The 16,397-nt window shown below is 36.3% G+C and overlaps 1 protein-coding gene across 1 annotated transcript in view; it reads right to left on the bottom strand.

The window, feature by feature from the left end:
• TMEM232 (transmembrane protein 232) overlaps positions 1 to 16,397 on the bottom strand; it is a 389,554-nt gene that overhangs the window by 136,552 nt on the left and 236,605 nt on the right. The window contains 2 exon segments of the mRNA XM_060295515.1: positions 11,910 to 12,077; positions 15,932 to 16,025. Coding sequence (XP_060151498.1) covers positions 11,910 to 12,077; positions 15,932 to 16,025 — 262 coding nt within the window.

The raw sequence follows: 16,397 nt of genomic DNA on the forward strand, positions 1-16,397 counted from the left end.
GTCCACCTGCCGATGCAGGTACACGGGTTCGTGTCCCGGTCCGGGAACATCCCACATGCCGCGGAGCGGCTGCGCCCGTGAGCCATGGCCGCTGAGCCTGCGCGTCCAGAGGCTGTGCTCTGCAACGGGAGGGGCCACAACAGTGAGAGGCCCGCATACCACACACACACACACAAAAAGTTACACTGGCGATTCTAAAATGTTTTACCTCCATCTTGTTCATTAATACATAAAAGAGGCTCTGCCTTTTCCAAAATAGCGTTGACTTGGGAAATTTCACTAGAAAGTTGGATACCACAATGATCTTCCAACTAAAAAATGCTTTGGAAATGCATTTCTTTTTGTTTATTTTTGGCTTTGCAATGAAGCAGGAATAAAAAAATAACAAGGCACTAGGTATTATGTAAATAGGTCCCTTAGCTAGAATGATTGGAGGAAAAAGTAAGCTCGAATAACATTAAAGCCAAATTATCCTTGAAATCTATGTCACTATGAAAAATGCATGTAGCTCAAAAGTAACCAAATCATCAACAAAATTTGCAAAACTATATAAATATATGAATTTATGTTATAGAAGATGATAATTTAAAATGACTTTTGCTCTAAGTTTCCAAACACATACTTCATGTCAGAGAAAATGGCTAGAATTAGTAAAAGGAGCCTTACAAACACTGTTAAGTCTCAAGTGGCCAGCCTAAGGCTGAGAAGCACAGTGTGGGCTGAATTTATTACTAGATATGTCTTTTCTACATAGGCATTGGCAGAGCAGGTTTTCATAACTTCCTATCATTTTTTGCTTTTATCCCACGGGGAACATGGTAAATATCATTGATTAATCACATAAAAAACAAACAGGGGTTCCCTTGTTCATGTTGCCACTTCAGCAAATGGAGATGTAAGGAGGGATAAAGAGGCTTCGTGAGACCCATGGTGATTTTAATTGAGAGTCACTGGCTGACCAAAAGTGAGAGCTTTTGTGACCAATTGTGTGAGTAGTGGACGAAATTTGGAAGCAACCTGAAAGAAATTGCTAAGAAATTAACCTTGAAATGGGGAAGTCAAGTTTAATTAAAGTATAGAACTTTTGTTCTTAACCAGGAGCGATTTTGTCCCTGGGGTACTTTTGGTTTTCAGGACTCATAGGGGACAAGGGATGGGGCTGCTATTGGTGTCTAGTGGTTACAGACCAGAGGTGCTGCCAAACAGCTTTTAATGCACAAAATGCCCCACCCCCATAGTAAATAACTCTCCAGCCCCAAATATTAAAAGCACTACTGTGATAAAACCCTGCTATAGACCCTTGTGGTATGAACTAAATGGGATGAATATAATGGTATATGGGAAAGAAAGAACTGTACTTACTAATTAAGGAGTTTTAAGCAATACAATAATTTATAGATGATACACTAACTTTCTTTGGATTTTTTTGAATTGAAGTATAGTTGATTTACAATACTGTGTTAGTTTCAGGTATACAGCAAAGTGATTCAGTTTTATATCTATCTACATATATATATATATACATATATACACATATATTTTTTAGATTATTTTCCCTTATAGCTTACTGCAAGGTATTGAATATAGTTCCCAGTGCTATACAGTAAATCCTTGTTGCTTAAGTATTTTATGTATAGTAGTTTGTATCTGTTATTCCCATACTCCTAATTTATCCCTCCCCTTTCCCTTTCCCCTTTGGTAACCATAGTTTGTTTTCTATGTCTGTGAGTCTGTTTCTGTTTTGTATATTGACTCATTTGTATTATTTTTTATTTTATTTTTACTGGAGTATAGTTGACTTACAATGTTGAGTTAGTTTCAGGTGTACAGTAAAGTGAATCAGTTATACATATATCCACTTTTTTTTAGATTCCTTTCCCATATAGGTCATTACAGAGCACTGAGTAGAGTTCCTGTGCTATACAGTAGGTCTTTATTAGTTATTTATTTTGTATATAGTAGTGTGTATATGTCAATCCAAATCTCCCAATTTTTCGCCCTCCCCTTTCCCCCCCAGTAACCATAAGTTTGTTTTCTACATCTGTGACTCTATTTGTTTTGTAAATAGGTTCATTTGTGTCATTTTCTTTTTAGATTCCACATATAAGTGATATCATACGATATTTGTCTTTCTCTGTCTGACTTACTTCACTCAGTATGACAATCTCTAGGTCCATCCATGTTGCTGCAAATGGCATTTTTCATTCTTTTTTATGGCTGAGTAATATTCCATTGTATATATATACCGCATCTTCTTTATCCACTCTTCTGTTGGTGGACATTTAGTTTGCTTCCATGTCTTGGCTATTGTAAATAGTTCTGTAATGAATATTGGGGTGCATGTATCTTTTCAAATTATGGTTTTCTCCAGATATATGCCCAGGAGTGGGATGGCTGGATCATATGGTAACTCTATTTTTAGTTTTTTAAGGAACCTCCATACTGTTCTCCATAGTGGTTGTACCAAGTTACATTACCACCAACAGTGTAGGAGGGTTCTCTTTTCTCCACACCCGCTCCAGCATTTATTGTTTGTAGACTTTTTGATGATAGCCATTCTTATTGGTGTGAGGTGATATCTCATTGTAGTTTTGATTTGCATTTTTCTAATAATTAGCAATGTTGAGCATCTTTTCATGTGCCTCTTGGCCAACTGTATGTCTTCTTTGGGGAAATGTCTAGCTAGGTCTTCTGCTCATTTTTTGATTGGGTTGTTAGTTTTTTTTGATATTGAGCTGTATGAGATGTTTGTATGTATTGGAAAGTAAGCCCTTGTAGGTCGCATCATTTGCAAATATTTTCTCCCAGTCTTTAGGTTGTCTTTTCATTTTGTTTATTGTTTCCTTTGCTGTGCAAAAGCTGTTAAGTTTAATTAGGTCCCATTTGTTTATTTCTGCTTTTATTTCTTTTGCCTTGGGAGACTGATCTAAGAAAATATTGCTATGATTTATGTCCAAGAATGTTTTGCCTATCTTGTCTTCTAGGAGTTTTTATGGTGTCATGTCTTAAATTTAGGACTTTAAACCATTTTGCATTTATTTTTGTATGTGGTATGAGGGAGTGTTCTAATTTTACTGATTTACATGTAGCTGTCCAGCTTTCTCAACAGCACTTGTTGAAGAAACTGTCTTTTCTCCATTTGTATATTCTTGCCTCCTATGTCATAGATTAATTGACCATAGGGGTGAGTGGGTTTATTTCTGGGCTCTCTATTCTATTTCATTGGTGTGTATGTATGTATGTGTGTGTGTGTGTATATATATATATATATATCGTATCTCTATATAAATGTGTGTATATATATATATGGTTTTGTGCCAGTACCAGACTGCTTTGATTACTGTAGCTTTGTAGTATAGTTTGAAGTCTTTAAGGATTATGCATCTAGCTTTGTTCTTTTTCTCAGGATTGCTTTGGCAATTCTGGGTCTTTTGTGATTCCATATAATTTTAGGATTATTTGTTCTTGTTCTGCGAAAGATGTCATGGGTATTTTGATAGGGATTGCATTAAATTTGTAGACTGCTTTGGGTAGCAAACAATATTAATTCTTCCCATCCAAGAGCATGGAATATCCTTCAATTTCTTTGAATCATGTTTATTTTCCTTAATGGATGTTTTATAGTTTTCAGCATATAGGTCTTTCACCTCCTGGGTTAAGATTAATCCTAGGTATTTTTTCTTTTCTTTTTTCTTTTTTTTTTTTTTTTGCAGTACGCGGGCCTCTCACTGCTGTGGCCTCTCCTGTTGCGGAACACAGGCTCCGGACGTGCAGGCTCAGCAGCCATGGCTCATGGGCCCAGCCGCTCTGCAGTATGTGGGATCTTCCCGGACCGGGGCACGAACCCATGTCCCCTGCATCAGCAGGCGGACTCTCAACCACTGCAACACCAGGGAAGCCCAATCCTAAGTATTTTTTAATGTGATTTTAAATAGGATTGTTTTTTAAAATTTCTCTTTCTGATATTTCATTGTTAACATAAAGAAATGCAACAGATTTCTGTATATTCATCTTGTATCCTGCTACCTTGCTGAATTCATTTATTAGTTCTAATATCTTTTATGTGAAAACTTTAAGGTTCTCTGTATAGAGTAACAGGTCATCTGCAAATAGTGACAGTTTTACATCTTTCCTTCCAATTTGGATACTTGTTATTTCTCTTTTCTGATTGTTGTTGCTAGGACTTCCAATACTATGTTGAATAGAAGTGGTAAGAGTGGGCATCTTTATCTTGTTCATGAATTTAGTGGGAAGGATTTCAGCTATTCACTGTTGAGTATTATGTTGGCTGTGTGTTTGTCATAAAAGGTTTTTATTATGTTGAAATATGTTCCCTCTATTCCCATTTTGGTGAGAATTTTTATCATGAATGGATGTTGAATTTTGTCAAATGCTTTTTCTGCATCTCTTGATTATGAGATTTTTTATCTTTCATTTTGTTAATGTGTTGTATCACACTGATTGATTTGTGTACATTGAACCATCCTTGTGACCCTGAAATGAATCCAACTTAATCACGGTTAATGATATATTGTTGGATTCAGTTTGCTTATATTTTGTTGAAAATTTTGCATCTATATTCATCAAAGATGTTCGCTTGTAATTTTCTTTTTTGTACTGTATTTTTCTGGTTTTGGTATTAGGGTGATGGTGGCTTCACAGAATGACTTTGGGAGTGTTCCTTTTTCTTCAATCTTTTGGAATAGTTTGAGAAGGATAGGTATAAATTACTCTTTGTATGTTTGGTAGAATTCCCCAGTGAAGCCATACAGTCCTGGATTATGTTTGCAGAAATAAAAAAATTATTACAGATTCTATTTCACTTCTAATGATCAGTCTGTTTAAATTATCTATTTCTTCTTGACTCAATTTTGGCAGGCTGTATGTTTCTAGAAACTTGTCCATTTCTTTTAGGTTGTCCAATTGGGTGGTGTGTAAGTGTTCATAGTATTCTCTGAGGATTTTTTGTATTTCTCTGGTGTCAGTTGTTATTTCTCCTTTCATTTCTTAATTTATTTATTGGGTCCTCTCTCTTTTCTTCTTGGTGAGCCTGGCTAGAGCTTTACCAATTTTGTTTATATTTTCAAAAACCAGCTCTTGGTTTTATTGATCTCTTCTATTTTTTTGATCTCTTATTTATTTCCTCTCTGATCTTCATTATTTTCTTCCTTCTGTTGAATTTGGTTTTCGTTTGCTCTTCTTTTTCTCATTCTTTTAGGTGGTAGGTTAAATTGTTAATTTGAGATTTTTCTTATTTTTTCTTATTTTATATTAAGCACTTATTTATTTTTAATGGAAGTATAGTAGATTTACAATGTTGTGTTAATTTCAGGTGTACAGCAAAGTGATTCAGTTTTTTATACACACATATATTCTTTTTCAGATTCTTTTCCTTTATAGGTTATTACAAAATTTTGAGTATAGTCCCCTGTGCTATACAGTAGGTCCTTGTTGATTATCTATTTTATATATAGTAGTAATTTCTTCTTTTTGTTTTTCCTTTTGTGTTTTGATGGTTTTCTTTTGTATTATGCTTGAGTTCTTTTTGGTTTGTGTGAATCTGTTGTATATTTTTGATTTGTGGTTACCCTGGATCTCAAGTATGTCAAGCCTTAACTATATCTGCTTGCTTTAAACTGATAGTCACACAAGTTCAAACACATTGTAAAAGCTCTACATTTTTATACTCCCCTCCCCAACATTTTGTGATTTTTTGATGTCCCATTTTACATCTTCATGCTTATTCTTTTGTTAATTGTAGTTATAAATGCTTTTACAATTTTTGATTGTTTTTAGATCTTTTTATTGGCCTATTTAAGTCATCTTTAATCCTTTCCTATTGTGATTTTCCCTTTCCTATAGATTCTTGCTTCTTTTCTATTTAGAGAAGAACTTTCAGTATTTGTCTTAGGGTAGGTTTGGTATTGCTGAATTACCATGGTTTTTGCTTTTTCTGAGTAGTTCTTTATCTCTCCTTCTATTCTAAATGATAATCTTGCTGGGTAGAGTATCCTAGGTTGCAAGTTTTTCCCTTTCAGGACTTTGAATATATCTTACCACTCCCTTCTAGCCTGCAAATTTTCTGCAGAGAAATCAGCTGATAGCCTTATGGGGGTTTGCTTGTAACTGGCTCTGTTTTTCTCTTGCTGCCTTTAAAATCATCTCTTTAACTTTTGCCATTTTAATTGCGATATATCTTGGTGTGGGTCTGTTTGGGTTCATCTTGTTTGGGACCCTCTGTGCTTCCTGTACCTGGATATCTGTTTCCTTTCTTTAGGTGTCAGACTTTCAGCCATAATGTCTTCAAATACATTTTCGATCCCCTTTTCTCTCTCTTCTCCTTCTGGAATCGCTATTATGTGTAGGTTGGCATGTTTTATATTATCCCTTAGATCATGTATGTTGTTTTTTTTCATTTTTCTTCCTGTCTGCTGTTGTGATTAGGTGATTTCCATTATTCTGTCTTCCAGATCACTTATTCTTTCTTCTGTGTCATTTCATCTGCTATTCATTGCTTCTAGATTGGTTTTTATCTCAGCAATTGAATTGTCTAATTTTGAATGGTTTCTCTTTATAGTTTCTAGTTCCTTGTTACAGTGATCTGCATTTCTATCAATAATCTTAATTCCTTTAGCATTTTTAGTGCCTCCTTTTTGAATTCAGGGTCTAGTAGATTGGTGAGGTCAGTTTCATTATTTGTTCTTTCAGGGGATTTCTCTTGTTCTTTTAATGGGGAGTAGTTCCTCTGCTTTTTCACTTGACTTCAGTTTCTCTGTCTCTATGAATTTAGGAGAAACATTTATCTACTGTGGTCTCGAAGGGATGGTTTATGTGGGAGCATCCCTGTGTAGATTGTGTGAGTCCAGTATTTTTGGTTTGAAGGCTGGTTTTTGTATGGATTCCAGCTACATCTTTCCTCAGTGTGCTGGCCATTATCCCCTTCATAGGGGATGTGGTTGGTGTTGGGTGTCCAGATCTGGCACTGAAAGTGGGGTAGGGCCTTCTCTGCTCCATGCCTGTTACTGCCCTGTTGTGGTGAGGTCTGCTCCCCAGTTATTGAAGTAGAAGCACTAAGGGTCCAGTCAGGCTCTGTTGCCCTTGAGAGCATAGCGTGCCATGCACTGAAGCACGAGGCCTATATAGTCACAGTGAACATTTATGCCGCCTTTGCAGGTGTCCACATTTCCACCCAGAAGCAGCCCAAGGTTGCATCCCTCTCTCCATTGTGTTTATCCCAGACCTAGTGCTAGGCTGTGGCTATAGGAATTGAGGTGGCTGTGCTGCTGTTTGGGACCTGGGCTTGCTCTGTGGCAGACCTCTCCCAGAATCTGTCCACCCCAGATTTGGCTCCAAGCTTCAGTGTGGAGTGGGCAGAGCTGGAGTGCTCCCACTGGGGAACAAACAGCTGCATACTCCTGCCCATGGCCTGTCCATGCAAGACTCAGCACGCAGAAGCTGTGTTTCTGTGGCGTCCCCTAGTGCATGTGCCAGCAGTGTCTGCTGTGACTCACCCCTTTCTGTGTGTGCACTGACAGTGGTCTCCATGCTTCCCTGAGGACTATACCCCAAGCCCTCCAGTCTGTCTCCATGCACCTAGATTGAGTCTTCTCCCTGGGCCTGTCTGCCTGAGATTCAGAGCTTAGCCGCTTCGTGTACTTTTGTGCCACCAGTGCACATGCTGACAATGTCTACCCCATTCAATCAGCTGCCCCCATGTGTGTGCTGAATATGGTCTCCACAGCTTGGCCAGGATCATACCCCTGGCACCTCAGTCTGACTCTGTGCAGCTAGACTGATTCTCTGCCCTGATCTTGTGCCAGGCTACAATGTGGAGCAAGTGGGACTGGGGTTTTGCCCCTTTGGATGGCAAGGCACCAGTCTTTCTCTGCCCTGCATGTGCATACTCCTTGAGAATAGTCTAGGCTTCTCCAGCCCCTCTATCTGTCCCAGCGGATTTCCCTTCAGGCAAAGATGCTCCCCAGGTTGAGGGTCTACCTGTGTGGACCTTCTCTCCCTTACAGATCCCTCCCAGGGGCACCAGTCTCATCTTGATCCCTTTTTATTTTTTTTCTGTTCTACCTGGTTTCATGGAGATGTGTCTTGCATCTTTGGTTGTACAGCAGTTCTTCTGCCAGTTTCCAGGTGTTGTTCTGTGAGAATTGTTCCATATGTAGATGTATTTTTTATGTGTTTGTGGGTAGAGGTGAGCCCCACATCCTCCTACTCCAACCTCCTGATTCCTGTCCCCTTTGGATTTTTTTGATAATTTAAAAAAAAATTACAACAGTCATTTAAAATCAACTAGTAGGCAGTTACAGTCATATGTCCCAGAAAGGATTTTTACAGGTAAGAGAAGAAGAATCAATTACTTGAATTGTAATTGCTAAACATTACCATAGAGTTTCTGAAATTGTTGCTGTGAGTTACTTTTTAAATTACCTATTACCTCTACATATCCCTTTCTCTCAAATACCCACTCACTAATGTCAAAATTATTTGTTTTGGAGATTTTCTTCCCTAAACTTTTTTTTTGTCATGCTCCACAAACCTTGTAAATCTTTTGATTTTCCTTTTTTAAATGCACTTAAAGAAATGCTTATTTTTATGTTTCTGTTACTCAGAATTTATTGTCTTTTCTCTCTCCTCCCCTAATATATGTCTTTTAATTTCTAATACCCTAGTGAAACTAGCTAAAATTCCTATAAATATTTCATTCTCAATAAGGTAATAGGTTTATGAAGTAGTCTGTGTGATAAAGAAATTGTTTTGGTGGTTGCTAAGAGAAATCCTTTAGAGAATTTATAATAAATGAATGTAGAAAAACCTAGACTTGTTCTTTTAAAATAAAAGTCAGCAAAGAGCATAGAGTAGCATAGAAATAAGGTTTAGATAGAAAGAAATTCTGACCTGAGATAGGTTAACACTTCTGAATAGTAGACTCACTTAACGATGAATAAGAGTTGTAGGAGCTGTAAAGGGTAAATAGACATGGAGTACCTTTCTCATTCTCCTCCTTCTTTCTCACTTAAAGTGGGAAGACTAGAAAAATAAATGACTAAGGCTGAACAACATGAGAGGAGCTGAAAAAAATCCATCTGGTGTCCAACCCACCCTGAGACTCATAGAACCCTTTGTTAATGTTGAGGCAGACATAATATTAAGAGTAAATTACAAACAGTACCAGTTGAATTTGTGTTAAAGTAAGTACTTACCAGAAGAATTAAGGGTTAGTTAAAAAGATAAAATGTAGTAAAAGTTTCGTTTTAAGCCATTTACATTAACTTAAAAGGGAAAGCTTACAGAAAAAGCAGAAAAGAGGACCAAAAAATGCAGTAGAAAAGAAGGAATAATTTTATTGCTTGGCCTAATAGATTCTAGGCATTGAGCTACACACTTTTTCAGTTATTTAACTAGTGTCCTTCAGCTCCAAACCCACCCTTCTTCTCTCTGCTCTGTGATGTTGGGGACAGGCACACTCCAGGAAGAGTTGTAGGATGGTGAAGAAGAAGGAGCTTGACTCCTCTTGTTGTCTTGCTCTTGGCACCCTGGTTTCAGCAAGAGACAGTTTGTTCCAGTGTCCTTTTTTTTTTTTCTGTGCTCTCAAAACTACCTACCATGACCCATCAGAGGTACTAGCAAGAGCTGGGCAGTGTTTCCCCTCAGAGGGCTGAGTCCCACTGTGTGTGGTGCTTTCTCCATGATTCTAGATTCTGATTATCTAACCCTCATCTCTCTGATCCTCTGGCCCTAGAGGTGGTAGTAGTCTCCTATTTCTGTATTATTTTTATGTTCCCTTTTCATTTTCTTAGTTCTCTAACACCTTTTAAAACAATTCTTTATGTTAAATTCTCTCTGTTAAAATGACTGGCATGTTTCTGTTTTTCTGATTAGCTTCTGACTGATACCACTCTTTACATAAATTGTAAATTTTTTTATAAGTGAGTAACTGAAGCTCAAATAGGTTCAGTAACGTGCTCAGTGTTTCATAGCTGCCAGGAGGCACAGCTAGAATGTGAACCCAGAGCTACAAGCCCCAGTCTTTGCTGATATCCCAGGACACAGGAGGAAATCCATGAGATGTGTGTTGCCAAATTTTAAAGAATAACCTAAGAATTTTAAAATTTTAAAGAATAATTTAAGAATAAAGGTATTTACCTATCTAGTTAATCAGAATCCTTATACCTTTATTCATATATAATCTTGAATTTATATATTCTTCATATATTTATTGCAAGTGAATATGTGTGTGTGTGTGTGTGTGTGTATATATATATATATATATATATATTCTTTTTTAGCTCCTTTCCAAATCTCCACCACTATGATAGAAAAAGGATTATTTTTTAAAAAAAGATGTGAATCCATAAAGAGAACAGATAAAAGCACATCGGAAACACTAAGAAAACTGTGGAAGTTAGAAAGCAGGTGAACAAGTGGGAACAGACTAAGCAGAACAGGAAAAAAAAACCCACCTAAGTCTGCAGTTTAGAAGCTTTAAGGCAGACTAGTCCTTGCCTCAGAACACCAGGATAGTTCTGATATTGCAGACATTGGGTTTCTAAAAGGTGGTTGTGATACAGCAGGATTTAAAAAAATTCTTACAAGTAGCAGTTAGATCTCCAGAGTCCTTTCCCCACAACTTACAGACCAGTGATTCCATCTCTTTACAACCCATAAGAAAGATTATCACTTTAAAAGGCAGTTAGGGTTTGGTAACACTGAGTAGTGTGGATAGACGGATGGTAGAAAATTGAGACCTCCTTGCATAGAAGTGAGGGACTTAAAGGGGGATAGTATATAGTTGATGGAGAAAGAATTTGGATGGGATCAGATTCAGAGAAAAGGGGCTGGCTGGCCTTCTAGGGGAGAGAGTTCTTTTCACATGCGAGGAAAGCAAAGATTGATGAAAGAATTTGGAAAGGTGCATTGGGGGATATTATTTCCGAGAACTTACATATTCTCTGCATGAGAAGACAAGGATGGGTCAAAAGGTTTGGGAGCAGCAACATAAATTTGAATCAGCTCTGTAGGGAATCAAAAGAGGAACACCCTTCCCTGCTTCCATTTTTCTACCATACGTTATTGTTATCTTAAAGAATGGTACTGTAAATTCACATAATATAGGTCACAAACTTGTGGCCCACATGTCAAATTTAACCCAAACGTATGTGATTTTTTTTAAATCAGTTGCCAACATTTTGAAATTTAGCAACTTTTATTTTTAAAAAGATTGAGGGCGTCTTCTTGAAAGACTAGATGATCCTACAGCACTGGACACACTGCAGAGTGTAATGGAGTGGTGGGAAGTTTCTTTAGATGGAGTAGGTATTCTATAGCCCTTTCACTAATTTATGTGACCTTTTTGATCTGGAAGCCATTTGAATTTGACATCCTGATAAAGTATCTGTCCCTTGAGTATCTGACTTGGCATAGATTGACTATGAAATGTAAATCCAAAGTGGGGGCCTTACCTCTTTTATTAGTATAATAGTTATTATAGGAGTATCGGTTGATGTTCATTCCATTTTCAAGAAATAGTTCTTATTTGTGACTCATTAATAATTTGCAATTCATTTTCATCTAACTGTCCAATGAAAATCAATACTCTGAGAATCATTAAGTATGTGTATGATCACAAGGTAAGAGTCAATTAGTTCTAGCCACGTTCTTGAAAACATTTATCTAGTAAAATACTTCACTCAAATGTGACTAAGTGCTAACTGTTAATTTCGGACTAAGATATGACTATTAAAGAACGTGCACCAGGATAAACTCCTTTCTAAGAAATGCTTTACAGTTAATTAAGGATTTTTTCCTAGCCTGTAGCTATCTTGGTCTCTTTCATGCAATGAATTTCTGGCATATGGACCTCAGTTTTGGGGGCTCATTTTCTTTTCCAATGAAATTACTTCAGTCCTAGGAGGAAGCTCATAGGGTTTGGTTTGCTTGCGTAGTTTCTCTTCTGTTCTCTTCATAATTTCTTAGAAGCGATTTTTTCCCTCTAACTCTTTATCTTTCCATTCTTCCGCCTCACATATTGCGTCTTCCTTTTGTCACATCTTTAGCTCTTCCTGCCACTGTTACAGAGAGAAAGTATCATTTATATTTGATTTTTCTTGAAAAAAACATATGAGTTTAGCTTCTCAAAATACAGATTCTTATATCCAATTATTCTCTTAGTTTTCCTCACAGATATTCTTCATGAATTTATACTCTACCATACTGGAAAAACATAAAAGCTATCTGTTAGAAAGTGTATAACACCCACAAAAACCAGAATTCTCCCTTAGCATTTTTAATAATAATAAACCAACAATCCAAAAAAAGAGATAATACGGTTTACATTTATATACACCAAAGGAATTTCCTTTCATCATCAATATTGGTATTTACATGATAGCATGGAATCCTAAAATGAAAAATCAAGCCAAAGCAAAAGAAAAACCAAATTAAAGTGAAAGGCATAGTGATATTATTTATTACTTATGAGATTGAAAATGAAATTAATGGGCAAAGACTGATTTTGCAACAGACCAGTAAAAATACTTCTAAGGAATTCATCTCAATTGACCACATTATTTCATGACAATAATACCATTCTCTGGAGGCAGGAATACTAGGAATAAGTAGTTGGAAGTAATGATGGTAAATCAACCAAATAATCATTTTTTTCCCCTTCTAATATCTTTAATGAGGGATGTGGCAAAAAGAGGTGGTAATCACCTCGTCAGGCCAGGTAAGAAGTTCAGGGCAGAATGACCCCTAGCATGAAATGTTAAAAATTCCTAAAGACACAGCCGATATTGATCATTTTGTCACCCTCAGCCCATGCACACTCACAAACGACAAGACTATGCTTAACAACCTATCAATTAATTTAAAATTACTATATACCAGTGCTGGGAATTATGACTGTGATTTTTCATCTAGGATATACAGATATTCATAAGCAAAACTAAATCTCAGAATCTATCACTCAGCTTTCCAAAGGCAATAGATATTTTTTAAATGTCAACACACTCAGATTAAATATTAAACAAAAAATCATATCTACTTTTTAAATTTCCAGTTAAGCTTTAAAGACATAATAGGAAAGTTTCCTGCACTTATCTTGAGAATGTTTCTACACACAGTTATTACTCATATAAGTGTCATTTCTCAGAAGCCATTTTTACATGAAATATCCAGAAAATTGAGGCAAAACTTTCAGAACATTCCAGCATAGGCTAAAATTCAGGCCTTGGTTTAGTCTACAATTCTATGATACCCATCTGTGACATACAATTTTTTCTCATATAATAAACTATGTAATAATATCAATTGTTTGAAAAAAACACCAATTTTATGTTATAATATAAAAGTAATAGTTGGTGTAATAATTATAGTACCTATAAACAAAGACATCTAATTTACCCTTTATGTACTTTACGACTTTGATCTTTACATTGTGAAAAATCAACAGAGGATTAATTCTTAAGAACTCTCAGTAAAATAGAATTCTTTGGTTTCCTGAACAGCATGTATAAAAGCAGTAATGGGGTACCATATTGCTAACCACCAGGAAGCAGCTCTTCCTCTTTTAGTTCCTTGTTAGAATTTGGCTTGGCTGGAATGCACCATAATGGTATAATCCTTTTTTTTGTTAGCCCCAGAAAAATGTAAACTTCTTTTTCCCATTTTTTTCTCTGTTGACTATGACAAATTCAATTTGGATAAATCATTGCCTTTACTTTTATTTCCCATTATTATCATCAATTGTGGCAACTAGGAGGTTGCAGATATGCTTGAAGTTGATGGGAAATAGAAGCACCATACTGCTTTATTCAGCCCATTCACTCAGGATTCAGTCATCACGCTATAGAGTACCAGCAGTGTAAAAGGTACAGTAACTTAATGTCTGCTGAACAATTAGGTATCTGCCCTATTCCTTGTATATCAGGGACACTTGGTAAAATTCAATAAAATTCAACAGGTACAGTTAAAACTGTAGCTGTGTGGTTTTGTTTCTTGTCAGTTCTACAGATTCCACCTTCCCACCCCCATTTAGGTAATTATAAACCAAGAAATTGAGCAACTATGAAAAACTGAGAAGTAGATTTGAAGTCCAGGTATCTGGTTTTATATATAGACTCAGTCATTTACTAACTTTAAAACCTGGGACAATTAACTGAATTGTAAAGCTACATTCTTCTTACTGGTAAATGTTTTACAGAGTTGTTGTAAGGATTAAATTAACTAATGTAAGAGCATTTTGTAAAGTGTGAGATACAAGTACAAAGCACTATAGTTATAGCTATGTCAAAGGAAATAGTATATAGATGAATACTTTTTAAAATGTGATATCCAGAGAAACTTTCATAAACCTTCCCAAATCAATACTACTAAACTGCTAAGTATTTGATTAGGCTAGCCACAAATCAAACAATTTGGATCCTATCCATTCTCAAACATATTTGCAGAAAGGATTCCTTTACCCGTCTGTGTAAAGATTGATGGCAGTGATTGCTTAGATATTGCTTATACCCTTGGAAGGAGGAAAAGACGATGGTTTTTAGGAGGCATTTCCTAGCCTCTTCTCTGTCACTCAAAACACTGTCCTCTGTCTCTTTAGGCCAATGTGTTTAATCACAAAGTGATCAAGGTCTTTTGAAACTTTCAAGGGTAGAGAATGATAAGGCAAAAGATTTTTGTTCTGTTATTAAAACTACACTATGTTATGTGTGTGTATATATACATTGGCAACCTGCTATCTTTTGTAATATATTCCAGATAAGTTAGCTGAAGTGAATGGTAAAATTATAGTTGTTGCAATTTATGAACCATTATGAATTTTTTATAATGCCCTGTACATTTGATATACTGGTTTAGCATAAATGTTATTAGTGAATAAAATAACAATACTATAGTTCTCATTTTGTGATTCCAGGGTATCATTCAGTTTCCAAACCCCAATACTTGTGGCCACTGCTAAGGTGGCTAAAATATTGATTATGTGATAAATAACTATTTAATGGGATCAATAAATGAGATAATCACTTATTATTTCCCAAAATATCATTAATTAAAAGGAATGTAAACCATGGGACTATAAATACAATCTGAGAAATAATACTGAACTGGTGATAAAAATAATTTAAACACATTCTATATGCGATTGAATCTATATTGTATTAAAAGAAAAGACAAAAATAAGTACTCTCTCTCCTACTCCAATTCTACTCCTAAAAAGAAGTAGTCATAAAATGAGTGGGGGGCTTCCCTGGTGGCTCAGTGGTTGGGAGTCCGCCTGCCGATGCAGGGGACACGGGTTCGTGCCCTGGTCCGGGAAGATCCCACATGCTGCGGAGCGGCTAGGCCCGTGGGCCATGGCCGCTGAGCCTGCGCGTCCGGAGCCTGTGGTCCACAACGGGAGAGGCCACAACAGTGAGAGGCGCGTGTACCGCAAAAAAAAAAGAAAAAAATATATATAGCTTAGTGGATTAAAATATGTTAAGTAAATGGCCTTGTATTGTCACTGCTTATTTAACTGATACCAAGAACAGAATGATTAAAGTCTTTCTAATATTTCAGGGGTAAAGAATAGTCACTGAAAATTGAGTCAAAAGATTTTTATTCTGTTGTTAAAACTACACTACAGAAGAATTCAGTGTTCAGTATCAGATTCTTGTCACAAAAAAATCAGAACTAATTCAGGAAACAGGATAAGGCTAGTATTTTGTAAATGGCAGAAAGCCAAATTATCTGTAACCCAGTGAAGGCACTGAGGTATATAGATAGTCCAGTGAGATATAATTCAGTTTGGCAAATCTCAATCATGGTTCTACTTTTGAGTTCCATGTATTAATGTTTCCATCTCAGAACTACACTTTCTGATTCAAAATGCCTTTAAAGAACAAAGCTTTTGCTTCTAGTTTAAGAAAGTCAATCTCACGTGATGGTCAATGATTCTTGCCAACTCTTTGTCCGCCTTGGTAAAAAAATCTGGATATGCAAACAAGGGGATTTCTGGCTTAGAAGAATGTTCTCTTCAAAAGAGCACAAGAACAGATCCAATATTAGGTATAGATAGTCTTCCTCCCCAGAATATATAGATCTACAAATCCTCATTGTTAAGATTTTTGATTCTATATTGTTAACATAGAAAATTACTCTGTGTAGACTACTACATATTAGCTTTTAATTTCTGTAAGCCATTTGGGTTCTTAAAACTGACATTTCTGAGGGTAGGGCATGACATACAGAATGAGAACTAGAAAATAATAAAAAGGCAATCTTCTCCTAGGAGATGTAAATACTACAGCTGGTCAGTAGCAAATGAGAGGCTAGAGTATGAAAGGCTTAAGGGAGCCTGAAATAGACTATGCCCAACAGGGAGATGAAAGTGCCCGTCGCTGTAC

This window comes from Globicephala melas, chromosome 3 (assembly GCF_963455315.2).
Source record: "Globicephala melas chromosome 3, mGloMel1.2, whole genome shotgun sequence".
In the NCBI taxonomy this organism is placed as follows: domain Eukaryota; kingdom Metazoa; phylum Chordata; class Mammalia; order Artiodactyla; family Delphinidae; genus Globicephala; species Globicephala melas.